Source organism: Meriones unguiculatus, chromosome 15 (assembly GCF_030254825.1).
Source record: "Meriones unguiculatus strain TT.TT164.6M chromosome 15, Bangor_MerUng_6.1, whole genome shotgun sequence".
NCBI lineage: Eukaryota > Metazoa > Chordata > Mammalia > Rodentia > Muridae > Meriones > Meriones unguiculatus.
In genome coordinates, this window is record NC_083362.1 from 76,502,405 (window position 1) to 76,529,910 (window position 27,506).

The 27,506-nt window shown below is 51.9% G+C and overlaps 1 protein-coding gene and 1 long non-coding RNA gene across 4 annotated transcripts in view; one reads left to right on the forward strand and one right to left on the reverse strand.

Annotated features, from left to right (window-relative positions):
• Window positions 1-27,081, reverse strand: part of Per2 (period circadian regulator 2) — a 43,327-nt gene extending 16,246 nt beyond the window's left edge. For 2 of the 3 annotated variants that reach the window (XM_021646898.2, XM_060368862.1), the window contains exons 1-12: window positions 26,946-27,081; window positions 18,197-18,436; window positions 17,381-17,443; window positions 16,306-16,460; window positions 12,728-12,849; window positions 11,804-12,005; window positions 8,051-8,102; window positions 7,019-7,161; window positions 5,483-5,561; window positions 1,883-1,989; window positions 1,306-1,459; window positions 962-1,070 (exon numbers count right to left, since the gene is read on the reverse strand). In XM_021646898.2, the coding sequence (XP_021502573.1) occupies window positions 962-1,070; window positions 1,306-1,459; window positions 1,883-1,989; window positions 5,483-5,561; window positions 7,019-7,161; window positions 8,051-8,102; window positions 11,804-12,005; window positions 12,728-12,849; window positions 16,306-16,460; window positions 17,381-17,443; window positions 18,197-18,417 (1,407 nt within the window). In that variant the 5' untranslated portion in view covers window positions 18,418-18,436; window positions 26,946-27,081. The remainder of the gene's footprint in view (window positions 1-961; window positions 1,071-1,305; window positions 1,460-1,882; window positions 1,990-5,482; window positions 5,562-7,018; window positions 7,162-8,050; window positions 8,103-11,803; window positions 12,006-12,727; window positions 12,850-16,305; window positions 16,461-17,380; window positions 17,444-18,196; window positions 18,437-26,945) is intronic. The other variant, XM_021646899.2, reaches the window with a different exon arrangement.
• LOC132648123 (uncharacterized) lies at window positions 2,809-3,681 on the forward strand. The gene is made up of 2 exons (XR_009586507.1): window positions 2,809-3,248; window positions 3,355-3,681. It is a non-coding gene; the product is annotated as an uncharacterized LOC132648123 (long non-coding RNA).
• Window positions 27,082-27,506: the final 425 nt, after the last annotated feature.

Genomic DNA, 27,506 nt, shown 5'->3' on the forward strand with positions numbered 1-27,506 from the left:
AAGAGCAAACAGACCGCTCTGGACATGGTGGAAAGGTATAGAAGAGGTTATCACAAGGCAAGCTCAAACAGAAAGTGGGGAGGGGAGCTTGAACCCTGTGTCATCTGGCCTTCATCCTCAGTGTCCCGACCTCTGGCATGCAGCCACTGAGGAGATCCCACTAAAAGGAACATGTTTGTGTGGTAGTGGTGACGATGCACGCCTTGGATCCCAGCACTTGGGAGGCAGAAGCAGGTGGATCTCTGTGAGTTCTTGGCCAGCCTGGTCTATACTGCAAGTTCTAAGACAGTCAAGGCTACACAGAGAGACTCTGTCTTGAAAACCCAAGGGGAGGGGGGGTCAGGCTGGAGAGATAGTCCAGAGGTTAACCGCACTGGCTGTTCTTCCAAAGGTCTTGAGTTCAGTTCCCAGCAACCACATGGTGGCTCATGACCATCTATAGTGAGATCTGGTGCCCTCTTCTGGCATGCAGTACAGAACACTGCATAAATAATAAATAAATCTTTAAAAGAAAGAAAGAAAAAACATGCCCAACCAACCAGCTGATTATTGCACAGCTCAGGTCTTTTTCAATTTATCAAGATTTAAAAAAAAATATAAAACTGATTAACTAGAGTTATACTTTGTGTCCTATAACCAAGATGGGATATGTACTCAGTAGTGGGACTGACTGTACTTAAACTGACTTTACTGGTGGGTGGTGTCACTGAGTCCCCAGTGCTGTTGGTGGTGTTTTGGGAAAGAGTGAGCTTTACACCAGTGGAAATCATATCATGACTGCATGATAGGCTGTGAGGTATCAAGTCTTCACTCAAGGTCACGGCTGAGACATGGATGACTGTAAGTCTAGGACAGCTTGAGCGTGCTTGGTAGTTCCCAGGTCAACCAGACTGTGCAAACTTGGCCTTCTTGGGCAGACCCTGGGGACAGGCAGAGCAGAGCAGAGCTAGTGAACACCCACCTGCATCAGTAGCCGGTGGATTTGCTCTGTGAGTTCCTGAACGCTGGGGTGCGGAGTCTTCTCTTCTGGGACTGGGGAGGCTGCAAACACGTCCTCATTCAAAGGGCCTCTGCATGATTTTAATTTGTCTCATCAGAAGCACGCACACTGCCCATTGGGGCTGGACTCTCCATCCCTAACCCCACAGACCCTCCAGATGCCATACAACTCTGCCTGCATGAGCTCCTCCCACCTGGCGGGTCATCTCTTAACCATCAGCAAGGGGCTCCCCGACAGAAGGCCCATCTTCACCCCTGCTGGTGGGGAGTGAGAGCAGGCTGGAGTGGAGCCCTGGGAGCACTCACACCCTGACTTTGTGCCTCCCGATGATGAAGGATATCTTCCTACTCCAGGGGTTGATGAAGCTGGACCAGCTGGTGTCCAGCGTGATGTACTCGCCACTGCGGGTGCGGAACCGAATGGGAGAATAGTCGAAAGGCTGCCCGCCGGCCTGTAGGACTAGGGGGTAAGAAACGAGTCTCAGGGCTGGTGTGTGAGGGAAAGGACACAAACACACAGCTGGCCAAGGTCACTTCCTCAAAGTCTCTACCTTAAACGCCTGCGTCTGCTTCAAATCCCGCCCGGGGTTTCATGCCCTATATCAGGATGCAAATCTCTCAGTGTTACCCACGTCTGCAAGGACTCCACTCCAAGGGGGCCTATGCAGTCTACTCCCAAGGATGCTCAGAACCTTCCTGCCCCAGGCGCAGCTGGTCTCCCCATATTCACGGATACCAATACTATAACTGAGTTGCCAAGGACCATCTATGAGTTTTCTTCTCCCTAGTCCACCTAGGGCTGATGACACTAGGGCTCAGCATTCCCAGTGGGTCTGACCCCTTCGAGCACCAGAGCACACAGGGCTTCAAGATGGCCACCTACTCTTCTTGTGAATGGCGAGCATCAAGGGCCGGTCACCGGGGTGGAGCTGCACGAGCACGGGTGTCTCGATCAGGTCCTGAGGTAGAAAGCCCAGGAGGGGGACCGCCCTGCAAGGCAAGGGACACGCGGCAGTCAGCGCGCGGAATGCTCACGCCAGGCACAGCTGGCAGACCCCGAGGGAGGGCCGTCCCAGGAAGCCTCACTCAGAGACAGACAGGCTCCAAATCCCCCCAGATGGAAACCCAGCAGAGGCAGTGAGTCTTCCAGCTCGTGAAGACTGCAGCATCCCTGTGGGTGTGATGGTGATGCGGCTGTCAGCTACAGCCTGGAGTTTGACCTCCTGAAAGAATGCATCATGATGCATTGATCCAATTTTGATCAGTTTCTGTTGTGGATCAGTTTGATATGAGCCTCTGTTTAACCACTTTTGAGCGAAAGCTGTCTTTTCTAAGTCAGAATGTCTTCCTTCCGATACTCTGACCCCTCTGTCCGGTCATTTCCTGTGGCTCCCCTAGGAGTCCCCATGACTGGCTGGAACCTGTGCTGGGTGCCCACCTGTGCCTCTGTGAAGAGGAGGTCCCTTGGTATTCTCAGGTGGTCCTTAGTCACTGCAGGGGCAGGTCCCAAGCAGCCCACTTGCATCTAGCTTGGCTAGCTGCCTCCTCTTTCCCCACACCCAGGCCAACTCAGCAGATGTTTCCTCAAACTCCCCTCCCCTCAGGTGGAAGGCCATTCTACACAAATCCTCAGACCAGAACTTTCTCAGAGTCTGACTTTATCCTCAGTGTCTGAGGCACACTCTCAGGCCTGCTGTTTCCTTTCGGACAGAGTACAGAATGTTCCTGGCACCCTCCCAATACAAGCCTGGCTGGCAGAATCGGGGGAGGGGAGGAGTAACAGGGAAAGAGGTTGAAGGAGTTGGGGAGGAGGAGAAGAAAAGGGAGAGGGAGGAAGGAGGAACAAAGCTAAGGAGGAAAGGCTCTATGCCTGACCCTGACCGAAGGTATCCAAGGCGGACCCTGTAGGTTCCACTCACTCGGCACAACTCTGCAGACTGCCTCCCACAGGCACTGTCCTGCCTACTTGCCTCACAGCAGGAGCAAAAACATCTGGGAGCCTGCACACAGTCCTTAGGCCTACGACGCCATGGCAGCCTCTTTGTACACTCAGCCCGGGGATCCGCATCTGATACTGTCTTTCTGGTCCCTGGGCCACAGGTGATCTGAGGGACACACCCAAGCTACCTAGGCCAGGGCAGCAGGTCTCTGGCTGCCCACGGAGCAGTGCCACGTGGCTCAGAAGAGGAGCCCTTGTGTCCCTGGCCAGAGAGACAGAGGAGGAGGACTAGTCTTCTAGGATCTAGGGGGTGAGTTATTTGTTTCTCTGTTCACTTCCTGTGGTATTTTCTGAGGACACATTTCTCCAAACCACTCCTAATAGTCACTTGATTTTCATCTCTGCCTCTATCAAAGAGCCGGGAGGAGGCACACCTCAGAACTGAGCACTTCTGAATCCGCTCTGGACCACTCACACCAGCTCTAGAACCATCCACAGCAGACTCAGTAAGACAAGCCTGAGGAGTTCGCTGAGAAAAGGAGTGGAGGGACTCTGGAAGACAGGTTCCTGCGGAGGTCCTGCCAACAGCATCAGCCCTCAGCACCTCATCCTTGAACACCCACCTACTAGACAGAGTTTAAGCAGGGTGCTAAAGGCAGGCTCAACTGAAATAATCTCCAGCTTTCCAGGAAGCCCCATTTATAGCATTCATTTCTTATAAATTGTGGTATTTGTTGTCTTGCTTTCATTTCCTTTAAATCTTTACTCTGATAATTCAGTGTAAAACCAATGTCTTAGTATATTTTATAGCAATTGTTGGGGGTTGTAATCTATGAATCCAGATGTTTCTCATCCCGTTCACGATCTGCTGTTTCCTCCAAGTGTGCTCTTGAACACTCTCAGGCTAACCTCCAGTCACCTCCTCTTGAACATATGGACAGCAGTGTGCCTGTGTCAGGGAGAGGCTGCGCTCTTGAACACTCTCAGGCTAACCTCCAGTCACCTCCTCTTGAACATATGGACAGCAGTGTGCCTGTGTCAGGGAGAGGCTGCGCTCTTGAACACTCTCAGGCTAACCTCCAGTCACCTCCTCTTGAACATATGGACAGCAGTGTGCCTGTGCCAGGGAGAGGCTGCGCTCTTGAACACTCTCAGGCTAACCTCTAGTCACCTCCTCTTGAACATATGGACAGCAGTGTGCCTGTGCCAGGGAGAGGCTGCGCTCTTGAACACTCTCAGGCTAACCTCCAGTCACCTCCTCTTGAACATATGGACAGCAGTGTGCCTGTGCCAGGGAGAGGCTGCGCTCTTGAACACTCTCAGGCTAACCTCTAGTCACCTCCTCTTGAACATATGGACAGCAGTGTGCCTGTGCCAGGGAGAGGCTGCGCTCTTGAACACTCTCAGGCTAACCTCCAGTCACCTCCTCTTGAACATGTGGACAGCAGTGTGCCTGTGCCAGGGAGAGGCTGCGTGTGCAAGAGCACGCTGTTTACACACCAAACATGGCAGTGTTCCGTCACACGATGGCCTCTGTGACTGTTTCGGCTGCCGGGTTTCTCACACAGAGCCTTATGTTAGTGCTCTGGGAGAATTCAGGCAGCTCACAGTGACCGGTCAGCTCTGTTCCTGCTCAGATGGGTGTGGCAGGGAAGGACTCTGTGCTGAGGGGAGATCCTGCCCAGGCTTAGGGGAAGGGCGTCTTTAATACATCCCTGCAACGTGTGCTTTTCATGTCTGTCGAAGGTGACCAGTTCCCACTGGGGAGCATGGAAACCGGGCATCCCAGCTCCTCCTGGCATGTGGTTCTCTTCCTATCCCATGGCGGCGCTCTTTTTTTTTTTTTAAAGTAGGATCTGGAACTCCCAGGGTTCCTGTCTCGGATTCCTCAATGCCAATTACAAGTGTGTGCTACCACAACTGGATCTTAGAACTTGTTAGTGTAATTTCAAATTATCTCATTGCTTATACAGTCACTCATCCTGTTCTGTCGAGACATGGTCTGAGAAATGCATCGTTAGCCAATTCTGTGGTACAAGTAGTGTGGGACAAGCAGAGCTGAACTTGCACAGGTCGGTCACCAGGCATGGCTGCTGATGGCAGTGAAGGGACCCAGGGTGCCCAAAGTGTCAGGCTGCTGCGGGCACCACACACCTTGTTTTAGAAAACAAAGTGGGACGCCTGCTAAAATGACAAGGGTAAATCCATAAAGCAGAAGCACAGTGCTGTACTGTGCACAGCTGTGGCCACTACACTACTACAGAATGGCGTTATGTCACTAGACAATGGGATCACACAGCATATTGCATCACAGAATAGCAAAGTCACACACTTTCACTGATTACCATGTAGGTGAAGATGACACCCAACCTTGTCTTCAGCAATGGTGTCAAAAGCAAAACTTTTTTCTCTTTGGTTGTCATTTTTATCTTTTTGTTTGCTGCCAAGATGACGAGGAAACACCGAGTGTCTGTCCTAGGATCTGATGGCATGACAAACACAGCATCGACCCCAGACAAATGACGGCGGGAGGTCACTTCTCACCTTTCATCCACAGCCTGGAACAAGCAGTTCGGTGTATGGGTTGTTGTGAAAATTCTCTTCTCAGGAGGAATTCTAGGGGCTGAAAGAACACAATTTTCACTTCTAAGAAATACCTGGTTCTGTAGTGACTAGGGAAAACCACAAGGATTGAGAGTTTCTCATTGGGCAGCCATTGAAGATGAGAAAGCAGACGGAACAACAGAGCAGACATGCTCAAAGCAGGGCAGGCCCCAACCAGATTTCCACCAGCAGCCTCCTCAACTTCTCTGGGGAACCAATGGGAGTGGCCACGCTAGCTGAGACACGTGGACACAGGACAGAAAGACCACCTTCATGGTTTAGGAGATGAAACTACCATGACCTGAATGACTTTTATAAAAATAAGTTACATGTTTGGACTTAAGAGTTTGCCGATGCCACTGCACTGGAGAACATGATGGTTTCCAGGGTGGCCAAAGACAATACATTCCACACACAGAAAGTCATACATCCAGTGTTTTCCCCAGTTATCAAATTCTAAACTCTTTGGTTCTTGAAGGACACTCGTAAATTGGGGTAACAACTTGTTCTTTCTCTCTACATTCTTAATGAATATTTGGAAGAGAATGTTCTGGATGCAGAGATACATCACTGTGTTAGAGAAAAATCATGTTAGAACACACTATCACTTTTAGGAAGTACTTTGTAAAAAAATAAAACAAAAAACAAAAAGAAAAAAAAAACCTTCATGACTAATCAAAAGATTTCGATTCCAAGGAAAGGAATCTAAGCGCTCCTGGGGTAGGCTCAGGCTACTCTCTGGGGATCAGAAGTCCTGGAACTCCTGAGTTGACTAACAGAAAACAAAAGCTTCCAGACAGGCAGCAGAGTAGGCACAAGGACCACTGCATGAGAAAACTGTTGTTTAAGAGGGATCCCAAGAAGGCAGTCAGGACAGCACAGCTTCCCTTGGACTCCTGGGGAAAAACCTGATCATCAAGAGATAGGGTGGCCCGAAGAGCCCTTAGTGGTGGGACAGGATAACTGGATGGCCTCAGGCTGAGCCACAGGAAAAGCCAGGCAGAGGGAAGGGCACGGTCAAGACCCGTGGTCAGCAGAAACCACAAGCTGGGAAAAAGGCAATCCAGATGGAAGTCAGGATGAGCCAACACAGGAACGAGGATGGCCCAGCACTGGAGGCTGAAGGAGTAAGAGGGGTTCTGGGGGAACTGAGATGTCACGAGGCAGAGGCAAGGTGAGGGACAAAGGTGGGAGGTATATGGGCCTTAGACCTGTCAGAGCTGGTGCTCCTTTTTGGAACAAATGCAGCCCAGCAAGGGTAGGGGAGAGAGGACATGGAAATGGATACAGCAGCCTTCAGCTGCTGTGGGGAGAGCCAGATAGCAAAGTGAATTTTGCTGAATGCCAGGAAGATGGAGACTGACGGGGTTAGGGAGAAGCCAAGATCAATGAGCAGCTAGGTACTTTTTACACATCATGTGTGGACTATAGGCAAGAAGTACAGGCTAACATGAGCGAGCCCTGGTCAGGCTGTACCTTCATAGCCCGAGTGGACCCTCTCTGCCAGCAGCAGGCAGCAGAGCTGGCTCTCGGTACCCTGCTGCTCCTGCACCTTGACCAGGTAGGGTGTCATGCGGAAGGGCTGGTAGTGAATCTCGTTCTCATGGTGTTTCCCAACACTGCAGAGAGAGGAGGACAGGCTAGTGAGGGTCAGGGTACTAAAAGGCCGTGGGCTGCTAGCTAGCTCTGCTCCTGGCTCTCTGTTAGGGCTAAGCAATTCTTCCCCTTGATGCACCAGATGCCAAGGATGCTCAGTCAGACTGCCACAGCAAAACCTCTAGTGGGAACCTAGGCCATGCAGGAGCCAGCAGGAGCCAGCACACATCTGTGTCCACTGGAGAAGCCAGTGCTCACCCATAGGCCCTCTCCATCAGACCCATATTGAAGGGTCAATGGTCAGAGTCCACACAGTGGGCAGTAGAAGGCCTTACTGCCTTTTTCTTGAGCAATTTCCAGTTAGTCAAAGCAACTGGGAAAGGGAAGGTGCTTCCTCAGACTCTGATTCTGGGCCCAGTTCTCCACAGGGTCACCACTGACATTGAAGTGGATGTCTCAGTCACCCAGAGCCTACAAGGAACACTGTGACCCTAACCAAAGAAACACAGGTGCACAGGTGGGTGGGGGAATGGGAGGAGAGGAGGGAGGGGCTGCCCTTGGGATGTAAAGTAAATAAACTTAAATTAAAAGAAAAAAACTGAAAAAAAAAATGCAGATGCACATTTGGGGCTGTAAGCACTGCCTGGGGCCGTGGCTCTGGGGAGTGTCTTCCTTAGCAACAGCTGCTCAGTGTCAGGGAGAGCGGGCCAACTCATCCCCTTTCTTTGCATGGTAGCATGTAACTTGTTTAAGTGGGTTTTCATACAGGCTCTGCAGAAGCTATGTCTGGGTCTCACTCTCAAGAGTGTGTGTTGTGGGGGGGGGGGTGAGCACATACCCCCCAAACCTCCTACAAGTACTGGTGGTGGAACCTCCGTACTGTTTTCTGGGTTAGGAAGACACTGGACTTACCTGACACGGCAGAAGAAAGATTTCTCCTCCATACACTCCTGAGTGAAGGAATCTACAAGAAGAACCAAGAGTTATTCACCTGAGTCAGCAAGCGCAGAGTCAAACATTGTGAGTTGGCCCAAGGACAAAGCTGGACTTTACAGAGCTCTTACAGTCGATACAATCCAGAGTGTGCTGTGCACCAAACTGCACTGCCCTACAAGTTTACAGGTGTGCTTTTCAGTAAAGTTCATTTCTTTCTTTTGTTTGTTTTTCTTTTTGAGACAAGGTTTTACTACATAGCCTTGGCTGGCCTGGAACTTGTGGCTCCCCTTCAGCCTCCACCTCTTGAGTCCTGGGATTAGTGGTGGGAGCTAACAAACGCCACTGTTTAAAATTTCTGAATGGTGCAGTGGCGCCACCCACAAACCTGCAGTTCAGCTCTGGAGACACGGTAGTGTGTGTACCTGCAGACAGATCCCTAAGCAGTCACACTGCCATTGCTGAAATACTTGCTTCTAATACAAGCGGCTCAAGGCATTTGAAAATATCAACACTTTGTAAAATATCAACTTACTTTAAAACGTACAATGTCTTGGGAAACGTGAGCTTGCTGGACCTCACGTCAGGGAAGGGGAGCAGCATCTCTATAAGTTTTAAGGTTAAAAAGACCTTAGACTTTATCTTGGATAAAGTATTTCTTCCATTCAAGATAAATGAAGAAACACAGTAAATTACTAGTTACAGAAAATGATACAGAATTACTAGGCTGCCAAGGCCCCTGTGAGGCCACCAGGCTCTCTTTTCTACTTAGAACATACTTTGGCTGTCCTTTCTGGAAAGGCAGCCCAGAATGCTCAGTTATCAATCCGCATTCTGAGCCATTTCCTTTCCATGATCCTTAACCACATCAATGGTTGTAACTCACACTGCAAACGTCTAACCATCTGCCCAGTCCCTGGGATTAGGGAGAAAGCAGACAACCTCCTTCAGAGGAAACTCTCAAGCAAAATGGCACATGTGCCCCAGGCTGCCTACTGAAGAGGTAGAGTGTTGAGCTGGTGAAGGACGTAAAGGCAGGGTCCATCTCTAACGTGGCCAGAACAGAAATGGAGAGGAGGGGAACTGTCGGTGGGAGAGGCCCTCAGGCTGGCCAGAGCTACTGATTCCAGGTGGTGGAGGCAAGGGCTGAGAGGCCACTGTGTAAACAGAACTCAACGGCCTGCCAGACACAGACAAGACTGCAGACAGTTCCGAGTGACATGCCCAGAGCCATCCTGCCTCCGTCCCTGTTCCTCTGGCTCCTTGGAAGCTGCAATCTTCAGTCCTGCTTTGGCTCTGGGCATCCAAAGCCCATGAGGGGCTGTGATCATCAGCCATGGTGGGCAGACACAATCTTTTGTTGGCTACCCTTGTCGGTGACGATGGAGGCTAGCTCCTACTCAGCCCTCCACCAGTTGCAGTGCTGTGACCCTGGAGCACTGTGGGCCTTCTAGGGTCAGAGCCTTCAGAGGAAGCTGGCAAACAGAATGAAGACTTGAAAAGTTCAGCCACAAGAGGCCTGTAGCCAGAAGGGCAGGAGAGAGGGGCTGCCAGTGTGATGGCCCGTAATGGTCACAACCATCAGTCCCAAGAGAACAAAAGCACACCTGCCAAATCCTCCAAGTGACTCAGTCGCCCCGTATAAAAAAGACCAGCCACCCAACAGCCTACATATGACCAAAGTTCAGCATGAGTTTGAGAGGAGCAGCCCATAACTTGGCCACAGGTGGTCCATCCAGCTTGCTGTAGCTCACACTCTTCTCACACGATAATCAGTTCCACCCCATAGTCTCTGGTGCCAATCAGGAAGTCCAAAGTCCAGCTGTGAGCTCAAACAACCCATCTGCTTCCAGACGGCAGGGCATGGGTTAGGCATGCTGCTCCAGAGGAAGACCGGCCAGAAGGAAGGGGCGACTGACCTCAAGCAAGGCTGAAAGAAGGGCCTGTGGACCTCCTAAACCCGGAGGATCACCATGTTACCCCAGGGACCACCTCCTGCACATCTGGTGTGGGTGGGTAAGACTGGGCCCCCAAAGCAGCAAGCAGCTCCCCACGGCTTGCTGGGCTCCGCCAGCCTTGGCTGTCAGGGCTGTCTGTGTTTTTCCGGGGATGTGTGGCTCGCCTCTGGTGGCTCTGCTGCTTCCAGCACTTCTTGGTGCAATCTCGGTGATATCTCCTCCTGTGGCAGAGGAGGCTATGCCTCACTTTCCTGCCTGCGGGATCGGTCCACGAGGACGCTGCCAAGGCTTAAGGATTATGCCTGCTGGAGAACGTGAGCGCTGCACCTGCAGCACTGGGGCCACAGCCGGAGCTGGCAAGAGCAACGTGCAGATGCAGGGAGCAGAGGCGTCCTTGACGATCCCAGGTCCTTTCCTGTCATGAAGAGGCCTGCACTGCTATTCATCTCCCACTCACGGAATCCTTTAGCAGTCCAGCTGACTGCATCCCCGCATACCTTTCCACTCTATGTGGCCAGACATCAATGTTCCGTCAGAATAGCTCTTCCCTCGGCACTTCTATCAGCATGCTAGGCACAACCACTTATGCAAATGAGAAAAGCTTCAACTTTCCCCAGTCCTCTGGCTTCCCTGCCCCCACACCAGAACTGCCCTCAACACCCAGGCTTTTTCTGGTTTTCATGTTGATACAGTTCAGCTGCTCCTTACTCCCTTAGTCCCAAATCTGCCTCTGCCTTTCCAGGTACCGCTGCAGCGGTGCCCAGTTCCAGACCATTTTCTGTTGCTGTAACAAGCTGTCACAGGATGACATGGAAGAAGATTGGTTAATTTAGCTCATGGTTCTGGAGGCTGGGATGTCACAGCACAGGATGCGACAAGCCGCTGGAAAGGGCCGGATGCTGCTTCAAACCACGGCAGGAGGCAGTGTGAAGCACATGTGCAGAAGAGACAAGTCTTGCTTTATGGTGACTCATCCCCTCAGTTCTAGTTTGGTCCTGTCAAGGACCTCCGTCCCTTGACATTAGCATTAGTCTTTCTTCATGACCTCATCACCTCAAGGTCCCACCTCTGTACTGTGACATAAGCAAATTCCAACACGAGTTTGGGAAGGGACAACTCCAAACTACAGCGGACTGATTGGCAGTTGGGGGAAGCTGAAAGGGCACAAGGAGAATGCCCGAAACTGACTCCACAGAAAGAAGACGCAGAGTGCCCTGGCTGCCGGACAAGAAGAGCTTGGCAAGGGCAAGAAGGCTGGACACAGGTGGATCACAAAGCCAGCATGCATACTTGGTAGTGAGCAGGAGAAATGCTGTGCAAGCCCAGAGCGCTCTATAACCTATACCTATGAACCTGCCTCCAGCCAAGGTGAAGATCCTGGGGAAGTCACCCTGACAAATGTCACAACAGCCCATTACAGCAGCTGAGGCCATGAGGGGATTGCCTGCTGCCCGCGGAAGACGGCATTCCACTTAACAACCCTCTGCCCTGAGGATACACCCATCTCCTACACTGCAGTTATGTCCAGATTCCTACTCCGAATAACTTTATTTCTAAAATGCCTAATTTTGAAGTCTCTCTGAAGTTTACTATTTATTCTAGAGACAAACAACTGTTTGCCTCTTACCCTAGACAGATCAGTAGCTGGCCGCCCACTGGGAGGGCTCCATAGGTCATTCCGAGATAGGGAGCCAGCGCCCAACAATTCCCCTGGCCACCAGCCTTCTCCACACTCCTACTCAGAGGGGACGAGACACTGTAGCCAGGACCTCACCTAGTCCACTGCTCACACTCCAGGGTGGAAGCTTGTAAGGGGTGGTATAGCTGTGGAACACACTGACGTCGTGAGGAGCCAGGAACTCCACGAACTTGGTGTCACTGAAGGCATCCTTCTTACAGTGAAAAATGGAGGCAACTTGGTTAGAGATGTACAGGATCTTCCCAGAAACCAGGGACACAGCCACAGCAAACATATCCTGGAAACAGAGAACATGATCAGTTGACTACAGTCCCTATGGACTGACTAGCCATAAGGCTAGTGGGAGCACCCCAACATGAGGGCCAGGGGTTGTTTGGGTCTCCCCAATCCTGGCCAACCTGACTTTCCTGTTCTAATGTAGAACTCCAACACAACACCACTAGGAATGGCACACTAGGCCAGCCTTCCCCGAACCTCTGCTGCCCTGGCATGGCCAAGTAACCCTTGCCAGCTGGTCTCTTTCAGGTTCTGGGGGTGGCCTGCCAAGCTACCTGTCCCCCTGAGCATAGGCCTCCCCTTAGAGGGAGTTGGCAGTCAGAAAGAGGCAGGAAGGCTCAATGAGCTGGGCTGAGGCAGGGTCAACACTATTCCAGTACGCGATGGATCCTCACAGGTTACTGTCTATTCTGAGATGTCAAGAGGGGGGAATCTCTCCTCTCCCAGGCCTTTATATGACGGTTAGAAATGTGGGCTTTGGACCCAGGCCTTTTTACCATGAAGCCTGGACAAATGGATAGTAACCAAGTTTGTCTCTTCATCCTGAGGCCACAGAAAGCTGAAGCCTCACAGCTGGGTTTCTGTGGTACTGGGAGCTATGAGTCAAGAGTCGGCCAAAGGTGAAGACAGTCTTCTAGTCTAGAACGTGCCTTTGCTCCAGCATCACCAACTTTGTGACTTCATTTTATTAAGGGGGAACTTGTGCCCTGTCAAATCACTCACAGCGTTCTTCACGATGTGCTCAGAGGTCATGCCCTCAACCTGCTCCATGGTGTAGGAGGGCACATCCACGCTGCAAGGCTGGCTCTCACTGGACATCAGCAGCTGGTAGTATTCCTCGTTAGCTACAAGGGAAACGACACTCGTGTTCAGCAGGTGAAGCCACATGGCAGCACACTGGGTTGTCACTGGGCCTGCGGATGGGTGCATTTTTCTCAAATGAACAACTGGGGTGGGACGCAATTTCTTTCGGATCCTGAGAATGCACAGACCTGAGCGGATAGCACTCAAGAGCAGACTAGAGACTTTCTCTGACATGCCAGGCCTTTGTTCTGAGTTTTAAAACTCATAACTACATTCCTTTAAGTCATAAGGGTGCACAGGGCCCTGAAGTGCAGTGTAGCCACAGTGGCCTCACTTAGGACCACAGGAGCAGCCCCTGCACCTGGGCTTTGGGTGATCCTTTTAGAAACTTTCAAACAGGCAGAACCTGAAAAAGGAACAGGTACCAGAAGCCACACTGGAAAGAGTGCTGTGAACAGCATCTGTAAATGTGGCCACTAACCTGAGTTCCTATCTGGTGAGATACTGGGGGCCCCAAGCCCAGTACCTCATCTCACAGAGAAGCAGAGTAGTCACTCCTGCCTCTGAAGCTCCACACGCCCTCAGGTAGATGGAACCTGGGGTGGCTGTGGCCTGGAATTTGACCCTGGGATCCAGCCAAGCATGTGTGTCCCCTGCAGTGTGGTGGTGAGGTCTTTGGACCCATGACTAGGTCTTATCTGATGTTAATTTCCTCACCTTCACAGGCTGGTAGGTTTCTGAGCATGCTCTCTGCTGGGAAGCTTAGGAAAGTTCTTGATTTGGCAGAGCTCCCAAGTTCTGAAGTTACTGTGGAAGCCAAGCATGAGGCATGCAAACCGACAGTCCCTGGAGAGTGGGCTGCCTCCAGGTCAGGCTGACTCATGTAGCTGCTCTTTCCAGAGAAACGGGTCTTCCTCAGGCACAGGCCCCAGGGCCAAAACCTCCACTCACTGTGGAGTCCGACCTTACAGACCAGGTTCCTCAACATGTTAAGCCTAACCAGTACTGGCTAGCAGACAGCACTGTTCAGACCACATCAGTTGTCCAAAAAGCAGCTTAGGGAGGAGGCCACAGAGGTTTCAGGCTGAAGACCGCCTAAACATGTACACAGGCCAGCACTCAGCAGAATGATGCTCCTACAGCTGCCTTCCAGGATTCAAGATCAATACCTACAACATGCCTACTTCTGACAAAAAGCTGTCCAGACACTTAGAAATACAAGACTGTCTGCAGTACAAGTTCTCAGCTAGACTACTGAACACAGGTTTGGTGACTTCAAGATGGCTAGCAACGCTAACAGCAAACCCCACACTGCCTAGGTCGCAGCCTTTGGCTTTGTCTATTTTGATGTGTACTGGGAACATGCAGTAGTCAGCCCTTAGACCTGGAGTGTGATTGTGGCCAAAGGCACAGTCTTTGATGTAGGGTGTTGCTCACACAGGTGCCACACATGGGTGAAGTGGTGGAGAGGGGAGTGGTTTTCGAATCACCTGCCCATGGCACCTGCCTTCCCTGCCCCGGTAGGATGCTAGCCTCTACCTGTTCACTCCAAGTCCAAGCACACAGCCAGGGACGCCCCCCATCATCAGTGGCTGGGAAGAGAAGGGACTAAACACTCAGCACTCTAAGACAGCCTGTGTGAAGGTGTCAGTGGCTGGGAAGAGAAGGGACTAAACACTCAGCACTCTAAGACAGCCTGTATGAAGGTGTTTTCCCCACAGCGGGGCACCGATAAAGCTCACAGCCCTGAGCCCAGCAACTGACTACATACTTCTGAGCCTTTCTGCCAATGCCTGCAGCTGGACCATCCTGAAATAACCTATCCAGGAGACTGAGGCCTGAAATGTGCTGCCTGCTTTCCTCTGGGGTACAGGTGTTCCCTGGCTGTCTGAAAGTCAAGGGCAACAGGAACTGCCTGAGAGCCAGGAGATGGAGGAAGCTGCTCTGTGCAGATTCTGGGCAGGAGGAGCAATTGAAGGAGGGCTGTGTCCACTGTGGGTGCTAGGGACCCAGTGGCTCCCTCAACAGGAAAGCACCACCGTTTGCTTCTGTGTTCTTATTTAGAAGCCCCAGTCTTCTACCTCATGGGCCAGTTAAAATGCTCTGCCATGTTCTGTCTTCTCCAAGTCCAAACACACAATCAGTAGCAGGATCTGCATTTTGAAGTCCCCAAGAATATGAACTCTTGGTGGATAGAGTTGCCCCTGATTGTGACGGAATTGAAGTGATGGGTGGAGTTGCTGTGCCCTGTCTCCTTCCTTCTTGGTTGAAATAACCAGCAGGGCAGAAAATATTTTGTAGGTAAACATTTCTGAATTAACAGGGAATGAGTCACCTGAGTTGAGTTCATGAATTAAGAAGTGGCTTGGGGAAGGAGCTGAAGAGACGATGGCTCAGCCATTAAGAGCACCAGGGTTCAATTCCCAGCACCCACATGATGCTTGTAACTCCAGTTCCAGAGGATTTGGTGCCCTCTTCTGACTTCTGCTGGCACTGCAAACATTTGGTGCATATGCATATATTCAGGTACCTACACATTAACAAACATGCATGCACACACACATACAAACATACATACATTCATACATAATGTGCTTGGGATTTAGCTTAGTTGGTAGAGTCGCTTGCCTAGCACGCACGAAGTCTTCAGTAAGATCCTCAACACCACATAAAACCAGATATGGTGGTGCACACCGCATCTGTAATCAAATGTAATCCTATAGCATTTCAAAGGTGGAGGAAAAAGGATCTAGAAGTTCAAGGTCATCCTCAGTTACATAGCAAGCATGGTGAGTTTGTGGTCAGCCAGCTACATGAGATCCTGTCTCAGAAAACCAAATGTTGAGAGCTAGCAGCTCCCTCTGTTTCTTCTCTCAGGCTACAGTAAAGGTGGGCAGAACTCAGGAATGCCCTTCAATCCCGTCCTGACCCACCCAGCTCACAGCAGTGTGGCCAACTTTCTCAGCTCTCACGCACTGTCCCAAACCTAGAGCCCAGAAAATGCGAGACTTCTGAACATGACCTAATCTTACTGCAAGAGGCTTATGAGGTAAATAGACTTCTTCCACCCCCTGGTTTTCTGCCTACTTTTGGGTTTGCTTCTAAAAGTCCAGTTCTATAGAAAACAGCAACAAACTATGGTTCTCAACCAACTTTAGTTTCGTTAGATTTTTATTGCTTCCTTCTGTTATTTTAGGGATGGATGTTAGGAAGCTGAGACTATTTAAACTGTAGTTTGGACATCTAAAATGCATTTCTGGGGCTGGTAAGATGGCAAGGGCTCTTGCTGCACATGCTTGAAGAATGGAGGTCAATCTCTGGAGCCTACAAAGGTGGAAGAAGATAACCTACTCCACAAAAGGTTGTCCTCTGACTTCAACACACATGCCGGGCACCCACCATCACACACACACACTCTCCAATAAAAAACAAAACAACAAAACAACAAAAAAAACCTTGTTTCTATGGGTCTGAACAGACGTGCAAAGTGCACATACCCTTCACCTGCTTCACGCTCCGCAGGGCATACTTCAAGGTGGCCAGTGTGCTGGCCTTCCCCTTGGCCTTCTTGTCTGCAGGGAGGTGGACCTTCAGCTCCCTCAGGGTCCTTATCAGTTCTTTGTGTGCGTCAGCTTTGGCAGACTGCTCGCTACTGTGGAAAAAAAAGGGAAAATAAAAAAGGCAATCAAATGTGAGCTTTTTGAAGAGAGTGGTTGGAGGCAGGGCCATCAGCATCCCTGTCCTCCCTCACTGTAGGCCAGCAGCACCTTCTCAGTTGTGGTCACTAATAAGATGTATAGACTTGGCCAATGCCTCCTTCCGGGAGACCACAGACTGATAAGAATCCCTGTTCTTCCCAGACAGAAGTCCTTCCAACAAGATCCTTCTCATGAGGTCAGGCCGGGTTCATTTAGGAGGGCTGTTGTCAACCCGTGGAATAGTGGTGTAGGCTTTCCCACAGGCTGCCTCCTTCCTAACCCCATGCAGAGGGACAAGGACTGTATGGAGGAGGACGAAACAGCTCCCAGAGACCTGAGCATAGGTCATGAGAACAGAAGACAGAAAGGGGACTTCTAGGAATTTGGCTCCCAAGGAGAAGAGAGTGAACAGAGGAAGGCAGGAATGACAGCAAAAAATTGCTGATGTAAATGGCTTGTGCCAAGGAGAAGGTATCCAAAAAATGATGGGTCAGGTCCCTGAGACTTCAATACCCAAGGGCCCACATGCCTGGGAGAGTGGACTCTGGCCCAAAGGTGGTAAGAAAATGTCTGTGGACACACAGATAATTTGTTGCAAAATGGTGAGTCAGTTCCTACTGAATATACAGGATGGAGGCAAGACTGCCTGGAGTGGAGCTGGAAGGAACCGGTGCCCAAGAGCAACCAGAGCTCAGAGGAGTACAGGACAGTGGCTGTGTGAAAGGCAGATGTCACCAATCACACTGACGGGCTGGTCAGACCAACATACTTCTCCGAGCTTACGAGAGTAGGCACATTTCTTCCAAACCTGGCCTGAGAGGAAGTCCTGCAACTTGCTGAAAGAGTTTGAGGTGGGTAGTGGGGCAGGTCTCACCTGCAGCCGCTCATGGAGGGGTTGTGTTCCGGCTCTGTCATCATCAGTCTGAAGGCGTCAGGGCTGCAAGGGCAGATATGTCAAATCTAGATGCCTCTTCTCCCACCCACCCAGCCAGGGGAAACAGACTGGGGACGCCACACCAGGGACTTTTAAGAATACAGTCAGTTGCACTGGATGATGGCTCTGTTCTTTACCCGAGAACTTGCCTGCCATGCCTGAGGCCCATGGTGTTGCCTTCATGGCTCCCCGCAAAATAAAAATCAGAGCTGGAGAATCAGCTCAGTGGTGAAGAGCACTTTTAGAGGACCCAGGTTTGATTCCCAGAACCCACATGGCTCCTAACACCCATCTGTAACTCGGGCTCCAGGGGATCTGATGGCCTCTTCTGTGCTCTATGGTCTCCAAGCATGCAAGTGGTGCAAAGATTTCATACAGGCAAACTGACCCACACAAATTAAAATTTAAACTTAAGGAAGGAAATATCATGTAAAACTGGAACATAAGCTCTTCAGATATTAAGAGGATTGAGCATTGAGAGGTGGAAATGCAGAGGGAATAATCTACTTTCTGTGACCTGCCTCTTCCGTGTGTGAGTAGCTACCTCCAAGATCTCATGGGACTGACTTAAAAGGTATCAGACACAAAAATGCAGAGATGGTTGTGGTATCGTTATTCGGAAGGAATTATCAAGAATTAAGAAGTGCTTACAATCCTACAAGTCCTGGAAGTGGCTGCTTGAAGATGGGCAATACAAAATATGAAGGAAGCCATAAGTGTCCTGTGTGTGAGGACCTGGCCTAAGGCTGAACCTACCTTGGGTGAGTGTTGGAAGATTCTACTAGCATCTGTAGTTCTTTTCCATTGTCATCACAGTCACTGCCTTGAGAGTCCCGCCCTGTGGAGCAGTTTTCATTTCCGCTAGAGCCACTGCTCATGTCCACATCTTCCTGGAGCACGGCCTGGGTGTGCGGAGGCTCCTCCGGCTCCTTGGTGGGGCTGGTGGGACTAGGGGAAAAGTCCACATATCCATTCATGTCGGGCTCTGGCAGGAAGCTGGTGAAGGAGAAGATTGTGGGCGACCGTTAAAGGGCACCTGTGAGGCTGGGGAAGCAGCTCAACAGGAAAGCACTGGCCTAGCATGTGTGAGGCCCAGGTTTGAGTCTCAGTATTAATGGCAAAGCTGTCATTTACGCCTGTGTTCATGCGGTCCTGAATCCTGAACTCCTACTGGCCCTGGATCAGGAAGAGCTCTAGCATGAGAGCCTCAGTTGGGCTGTGGGGGCACTGATGGCCTCGTCAGTGGAAGACAAGGGCACTGACAGCCACCCAGGTAGTGGGGAGATATGGTCATGCTAAGTGGTAGGCAGGGCCTAAGAATCTTTCTTCTATCTTCCCAGTGACATTAAGCAGCAGGGTCCAGAGACAACTCCATCACAGCATGGCATGTGCTATAGAAAAGCTGAGGGCAGCCAGGCCTCCTGAATACGTAATGCTGTTGAGTGAGGGTGAAGAAGGCTGGTCCATCAGGTATGTCACAGCATGCTCCAGGTCCTAGGGCTCCAGCACTGTAGGTAGCCTGACGTTGGCAAAAAGTGGTTGAGTGGGGAGGACAGTTGGACAGTTGGGGGCCACACACATGCCTAAGCATCACAGCCATGGGCTTGGTTTACGTTTGGCAGGATCCCATGCCCACACTAGATAGAAACTTCAACTTGTGTGCTTAGGGATAGGTGGGTAGAAGGGGCTAAAATTCCACCACTAACAAGGCTGCCATAGAAACCCCATGAAGGGTCACAGACTTAGTGCCCAGGAAGGGTGGGCATATCGCCAGACAGGAGGCCACAGCTCAAGGATGCAGGACTGTTGGATGCCCCTGGGAGAAAAAGGGAGGGTCAGGGATAATGTTTCTAGCAGGACCCTGGCAGGAAGCAGATTAAGCTGGGTCAAGTCACATCAGGTTTATGCAAACAGCTAAAAGCAGTTAAGGGCATGGTGCTGGGTCTGGGAGAGGGGGCTACCATTGCCCTGGGTGGCAGGGCAGGAGAAAGACCAAAGGAAACCCAGACCACTGCAGGCTGAGGAAGAAATGCCTGGGCGCTCTCTCCTCCTGACGTCTACTCTGCCAAGCACATGAGGAAGCCAGGGAACAAGGGACTTGCTGACTCTTGCTAGGAGGCCAAGTGGCTACAGCAGGTTCACTGGAAGGTTCCTGGAAGGCACAATATCCCCACTGGCTTCCCTGCAGTCAGGAAAACACAAGCTGACAACAGAAGGCTCGGGTCACACTACAATCACTGCATGTGCTGCGTGCAGGATTCCATGCAGCAGATGAGCTGTTGGGTAAGACTCACCCAGGGCTGCCTGGGTGACAGCCAGTTCCACACCAGCCTGGGGTGCTCCCCTGGGTCCTGTTCCGCACTAAGCTTGGAGGTTTCTCTGTGCTGCCTTGGTCCACCATGCACTGCCCGTCTGCGGCATGTGCTCACCCTTCCCAGGCTGGAACAAGGACAGGAATGCTTCTACATTCACCCCACCCCATTCCTCCTATATTTCAGGCGACATGACCAAGGATTTAAAACTACTGGAGAACAGTAGTTTTCAGCAGCCCCGGAAATCCCAAAGGGTCCCACTGTTTGCCACCAAAGGCATATCTAGGCGAGGCAGTGAGGGGAGCAGCAATGTTCCCCGGGGTGTGCTGGGGTCTCACACCCTGCAGCTGCTCCGGACCCCAAGGAAGATGGACACCACAGATCCCCCTTCTCCCCCTTGCCGCAACGGGACAAGTGTAACCACTGGGAAGATGCTAGCAGACAGACTGTGGAGCAGAGGAGCCTGAGGCCCCCTATAGGGTCACACCAAGAAAGTGGCCATCTATGTAGGAAACAAAGCAGCCAATATCCTGGTGAAGGCATCATAAGGCCCAACATGATCCTTCACCCAGCACCTTCCCCGGTTTCACCCACTGTGGGGTTGACTCCAGGGAGATGGGCGCCACGCAGAAGCTAGCCAAGTTGCTTCTGTGAACCGGCTGAGTGATGACACCTTGTTTGGCCACAATTAACAGACAAAAGCCAAAAAAGAAGCACCACCATTAGCAACAGAGCAGATGGGGCTGACGGCACCTACTTCTCATACACAAAAATTCTACAATAGATAGGTTTAATAACACAAACAACTAAAACAGACAATGCCACATGTCAAGACAAAAACACCACATCATAAATGATAAAAAAAATTTTAAAAAGACACAGTTCAGTCAAGAAGGGAGAAATACCTGTGGTGACAGGGGCTGCCTGAGAAAGTAAATTTTTGTTGCTGTTTTTTTGTAAAATAAAGTCTTTCTATGTAGATCAGGATGGTCTTGCAGTTGTAATCCTCCTGCCTCAGTTTTCCACGTGCCAGGGTTACAGCAGTTATAGGTGTGCATACCACAGCTGTCTAAGAAGGAAAAGGTGACGTAGCCTGGGAGGAAGTGAGACCAAGCGGGAAGTGGCCATTTTCACCCAGGGAAAATAGTTCTCTACAAAAGCCTCGGAACCCTGAGACAGACAGGTTTGAATCTGCCAATCTACAGACAGCCCAGGTCCCAACAAAATCATGTACTACAAGTCTAGCAACCGGGTAGAAGTTATGTTTTTAAGAGCAAACAAAGTGATATGGGTATCTGATAAGGAAAACCAAACATGAGACCTTCAAAATAGGAAGGAGGGTACCAGGAGGCAGCGGGGGAAAGTGGCACCAGGAGCCACTGTTTACACCCAGCCCTGTAAGGAAGAGGTGTGCAGGAAAGTGAGGCCACCCCAGACAGGAAATTGCTTGCTGTGTTATAGACAGATGGAGTTTGTCATACCCCAAGTCACAGGAAACCTAAATGCAGGAACTGTCCCAGCTGAAGTCAGAACAAAATGTGCAAGTTCTGGCCTTATGTTGTATAAAGCAGTTGGGAAGTTGTGCCTAATTCAAGGGAAGAGGGAAGGGAGACTTTTGGAGAGTGCTGAAACATAGGCTTCAAGGAGGAAACCTTCCCAGAGAGACAGATGCAGGAACTGACGGAGATATGCTCAGAGCAGTAGCACAAGGAAAAATGCAAAGGAAGAGGTCATGCTGCCCACTGGTCACTGAACATTAGCAGAGCCATTGCATGATGACGGTAAGGTGGAGGACAGCTGGACTTGGGAGCTTGGTAATGTCATCACAGAGGCTCTCTGGAAGGAGCATGTGACCTTTCCTCTTTCTAGGAACTGAGACACAGCAAGTCGTGGGCACTTAGTCTGTAGAACAACAGAACTCGAGCAGTTCCACAGGTGGGGTTTGGGGAGCATCTCTGCATTATACCTGAATAGTGCAGCCATTCTGGCCAGATGTCAGCCTCGGCTCCCAAACTGGGCTACTTCCTCCACCTGGCCTCACTGCAGTCAAAACAGTACAAGTGAGTCTGGTGAATGGATGCTCCTTATACTAGGCCTGTGATGGAACCCTTACTCAGGGGACAGACTCTGTGTAAAAAAAAAGGGGGGGTGCTGAAGGCTCTTTGAGCTTTGGGCATCTCCTCTATCTATCTACTGCTCGGTCTAGCTTGCGTATAGTCTCACTCCAATCCAAAGTGTTTGAGCTGCTGCTCCCTCTCACCCCCAGCACTCTCCTCAACTAGCTGGAGAACTTCATCACCCTCTCACTGTGGAGGCTGTGTCAGGATGATGCTTCCATCCCTCTCTGGAGAGCAAGAGTTTCGAGTGTCTCCTGCTGGACTCCTAGGGCACAGCACACACTATGGGAGGCGCATGTGTGGCACTCTGCACCGCAGAGCATTGTGCACCAGAGAGGGAGGCTAGCACGACCTAGGACTCCGCACCACACAGTACTGTGCGCCCACTGTGCACCCACTGGAAGAAGTAGGCTAGCACAGTCCAGGACTATGTACCGCGGAGTTACAGGAATGCAGTGGGACAGACAGGAGAGTAGAGTCTAGGACTATGGAGCACGGAGTTCTGTGTGCCTACTGGAGGAAAAAGACTAGCACAGCCCAGGACTGTGTACCGCAGAGCTCCGGGCATCCACCTGAAAAGACAGTCTTGTATAATCCAGGACTGTGTACCGCAGAGTTCTGGGTACCCACTGGGGGAGGTGGGAGAGCATAGCCCAGGACACCACGCCACACACAATTCTGTGCACCCACCCTAAGAGTGTGGTAGGAGAAGCCCAGGACAAACCGCAGGGGCGCACAGGCAGGCACCGTCCCCCAGTGACCCCTAGGCTGGCCTTCTAGCACACCAGAGTACAGGTGGTACCCTGCTCTCCCGGGGCTTGCCTTCTAGAACACGGATGACCAACAAGGAGCTAGAACACACACTATAAGAAAAATTTCCTAGGAGACATAAAGAAGTGGTGGGCCAGGATTGAGTGGGGGCTGGGAGTGAGGTGCAGGGGATTCTGCGTACACAGTAGACTTGAGCACCCTTGGGTTGCATCCAGGCCTTCTGTGTGGCCACACAGTCCTCCCGAAGCCCCCAGGATTTGTTCACTCTTGACCCCAGTCCTCCAGATCACATCCATCTCACCTGCACAGGCAGATGATCGGCCCATCTTTTTGCCTTAGGCTAGGAAAGGGGCAGGGCAGCAGTGGGGCAGGGCAGCTGGTGAGCAGCCTGCAAGGGCCACACTTTCTGCCGTACGCCACTACTTCGTGGCTCTGCCATCTTGCCGAGTTAGCTAGCCTCTGTGCCATGTTTCCCACCTTTATGATGGGAATGAAAACACTCCCTCTCTCAACACTTGGGAGAATTAAATGGTCTGCTCTATCTGGAATCGGGTAAATGACTGGCAAATACCAGCTTTCAATCCTGGGGCTAAATCACGACAGGGAAACAGACAGGCAGGTCACACAGTAACTGGGGTAGGGTAGAGAAGTTCCATGCGGAGCAGCTGGTAGCACCTTTCTGGCTGACATGCAAATGACTAAGAGGCACACCGCCCCCACCCCACCCATGCACCCTGGCTGTTCGGTGCTGGGCTCAGTTCCTGGGACTCCTAATTTGTGCCCGGCAGTACCAATCCCGGGGGTCTAAGTGAGCAGGGCACTGTTGCCAGGTTACAACCTTAGAGAGGAAGATAAACTTTTTTTTTCTTTCAAAAAGAGCCGGACAAGCATGGCAGAAACATAAGGCAACAAACTAAGTGAAGTCACCCCAAACCTCATTATTCCAGAAAACGCACTGCTCAGCGCCAGTGGCTCTAACACACCGACATCAGCTTGCCAAGTTGGCAGAACCAGCTGCTGGTCCAAGCAGACTTTGCCTCCTGTACTCAGGGTCCAGCACTCTGTCCCAGCTCTGATGGGTGGGCAGGAGCCCCTGAGAAAGAGGGAGGGGTCCAGGAGGGAGGAGGGACCCCCTCAGCCTTCCCATATCCATCCACTGGCCTCGCCCACGGACAGTAGCCAGCCTGAGGGCAGGAGTTAAGCTGGGGCTGCTGACCCCGGTCACTCGGCCATGTTCACTCTCCTCAGCCAGACACAGGCACATTAGGAAAGTGCCCTGGGCAATGAGATCATGAGTTTGGGGTGGAGGAGGTGCCCCAAGCTGGCTGCTGGGAGTTCACAGTACTGTCTTCTCAGCTTTTGCAGCTAGCTGCACTTTCCATAACAAATAGTAAAAAAAAAAAAAAAAAAACAAAAAACAGCAAACAACGACACAACAGGACCAGGAGTGGAAGCACAGCCTGAAAAATGCTTCCAGCTCCCACCGCCAACCAGGAACAGAAGGGCCTTTCACCCTCACTGCCTTCTGCTCAAGAGGGAAAGAAATACATTTTCCGAGGGAAGGAAAAATCAGTAAAGAACCAACTTCCTTGAGAGGAAAGTGTAGACGCATACATCGTAAGATCCCAACTTGGCATTTGTCCCTGAACCCTCTGACCAGCCTGCAAGAACAGCCTGAGCCTGGCTAACCCAGCTAACTCTGACTGTTATCCAACTTTATATAACAGGGACCTGACAGCATGTACCTCGAGTCTGCAAGCCCCATGGTATTTTACAACCTCAAATATTATAACATGTTTTCTACTTCCTGGTAGGAGCCAACTCCCTGGGGCCTGCCTGCTGCAATCCGGAGAAAATGTTTGTCCTGTTAAACAAACAGCCACGCTCTCCATGGTGACGGTTGGGTAACGGAGGAAAATGTGGCCAGGGCTGTCCAAAAAAGGAGGGGAAGAAGGCATGCAGGCGGGTACTGCCTCACTAGGACACCCCCACATGCTTTTCAGTCCTTACCTACATTGAGGTACCAAGCTGCAGAATAATTATGCACTTAGATGGCAGCCCCTGGTGGGGCTGGAGGTAGGGAGGGCTGCTTGGATGCTGGCGGGGTCTAGACCTTTGCCCTGACAACTTGTGCTGATCCTATTTGACCAGGTGTTGCAGTGAACAGGCCCACTGTGCCAAGACAATTATGTGAGGGCTGGTGAGGTGGCTCAGAGGGTAAAGACACTGCTGCCAAGACTGACCACCTGCCTTTGGGCCCTAGAACTGACTCCTTCAACTTGCCCTTTAAAAACACACACGCATACACGTTACACAAGATACACACGCACACGAAAATACCTACTTTTTTTTAAAGGTCAATTGTGTGGCATCTCTCCCTACTTATATCTTGCTCTAGACTGGAGAGCTGCCTACAGTGACCAGTTATGATTATATTCTATGAGCAAAAGACTTCACATGAGGGCCAGGTCCCCAGAGTCAAGTACCCTGGCATGGGAACAGCCAGCAGAGGCTCTCTACACTTGCTTGTTCTCCCTGGAGTCTGCCGGTGGGCAGCTTCCCACAAGGGCTGGGTGAAGAGGGCTCCACTGGGCTGTGGGATACGTGTTTCTAGTCAGTTAACGCACTGCTCAGTGTGACTAGGAGAACACCAATACTCAGTGTGGTTCTTCCCTCTGCCCCCGTGCTCCAGCCCCACCTATCATCCATCAGCTTCCAGAGCTAGAGTCGATGGTCCACTGAGACTGGATGGAGTTATACCATTATAATAGGCCCCCCCTTCCCCCAGGATTTTCTAGAAAGTTCAGTGTTTGAGAGAAACTGTATAAATTAGCAGGGACCTTTCCCACTTCCCTTAAGAAGGACATGTCTCACACAGTGACATCATGTGACATCAGGCAGGGCTTCAGAAACTCCTAATCTTTTAGGCAGGCATCTAAGAAAAAAGTCCACAGACACAGAACTCCACACTTGAACTGAACCATATTTCAGAGACTGTCTCAGATGAGGAAACTGAGGCTGAGGGTAAGCCGAGGTCCCCAGGAGCTGCCAGCTGGCTGATGCGCCCCCCCCCCCCAGCACTCAAGCCTCCACAGAAAGCCTGAGCTGCATCCGTTATGTGCCAATGAATCACACCACAATGACAGTGACAGATAACTGCAACCACCCACAGTGCCATTCCGTGCGGGCACACTGCGCAGCTACCGCTAAAATAAAGGAGTCCCTGGCTTCATTAGATTCCGAGAACGCACAAAAAGTGATTTTCTCTGTATTTAAAAACAATCCAATTCAAGCCTTTAGGCAGACAAACCCGACCTAGAGCCCATAGAGTAAGGTAGAGCGGACATGTCCTCTTCAGGCTTGCATGTGGACCAAGGGGGAGAAACAGATCCCGAGGCTACCAGGCCTGGTTTTACAGTGACACAGCCTGCCAGCCTGTGTCTGTGCCTCTTCAAGCTAGGGGTTACCCTGGATGATTTCCAGGGAGTCTTCTGGCTCCCTTGTTCTGGATGAATCAGCTTTCCAAACTGGTTCCTTGTGTATACGTTACACAGAAACCCTGGCAACCAGAGTTCCTGCAGAAGCAGGCCACCGCCCACTGGGTCCATGTCTGTGCTTGGCAGCCAAGGTATGTCCCAAAAGATGACGTGACTGTTCCAACTCAGAGAGGACCCTCCCCCCCAACGCCCAGTCCATCTGGAGACAGGGAATGCTGGCATGGAGGATGCCATGGAGGACAGGGTGGGTGGACAAGGTGGTCTCCCTGACCTGGGGGAGGGGCGGGGCAGGCGGGGATTGGTACTGGGGGCTTTCTTGTCTCTGCTTAACTCCTCCCCCACTACTGGGGCTCAGCGCCTATCAGTGGTCCTTCCCCAGAGCCAGATGTGACTCTCTGGACTCAGCTTCTCAGAGGACCTCCCCGTATTCTAGGGACAGTTTGAGCTGACCCTGACCCCTTTGGACATCACCACGGGAGTCGGCGGGGAGCGGCTTATTAAAGAAAATAAAGAACCGCAGTCTGATGTGGTGATCACTCAAAGGCTCTGCGCCCTCGGACAAGACGCCTAACTAACCTCTCCGACCTCAGTGCCTAGACCTGCGAAACGGGGGCAGCAGTGTGCGCCCTGAAGAGGGTCAGCGCGCGGCCCCGTCTGCATTGGCCGAGTCGCAGCCGTTCGCACAGTCGGCTCCGCCTGGCGCAGGACCCCAGCTCCAGCTGTCCGAGCCGCCGGTTACGTAAGCCGACCACGGCCGTCCGGGTCCGCGCCACCGCCCCGCGCCGCCGCCCAGCGCCGCGCCACTCACCGCTCCGCCGCGTCCACCCGCGCGTCCTTCCCTCGCTCGGCCCGTCACTCGGTGCGCTCGGCCTGCGTCGCAGCCGCCGGGAGCCGCTAGTCCCCGTCGCGCCACCGCCGCCGCGTAGCCCTCCGCTGTCACATAGTGGAAAACGTGACCGCGCGCGCTGCGCCCGCCTCCGCGCGCGCTATTGGTCGCGGCGCCGCCTCATTTGCATACTGGCGGGGCGGAAACTGATAGTGCCTCGCGTCAATTGGCGGAGACGCCCGTCGCTCTCTTTACATAAGACGCACATGGAACTCCATGTTCGCCGCCCCGGTTCCTCAATGAAGACGCTGTGCGCTCCTGCGCCCCCCCGCACCCCGGCGAGTAGGCTCGTCCACTTCCGGCCCGCGGGACTTCCATTCACCTGGCACGGCGGTGGCCCGCTCGTGCCGCGCGGAGTGGCGCGTACCATTGCGGCGCGGGGGGACTGGTGCTTGGCCGCTGCGCAGCTGGCGCCTGGTGGAGTCCGAGGCCCCGGGCCTACCACCTGCGGCGAGCTGGACGGCCTCGGCCACCCGCAGGACC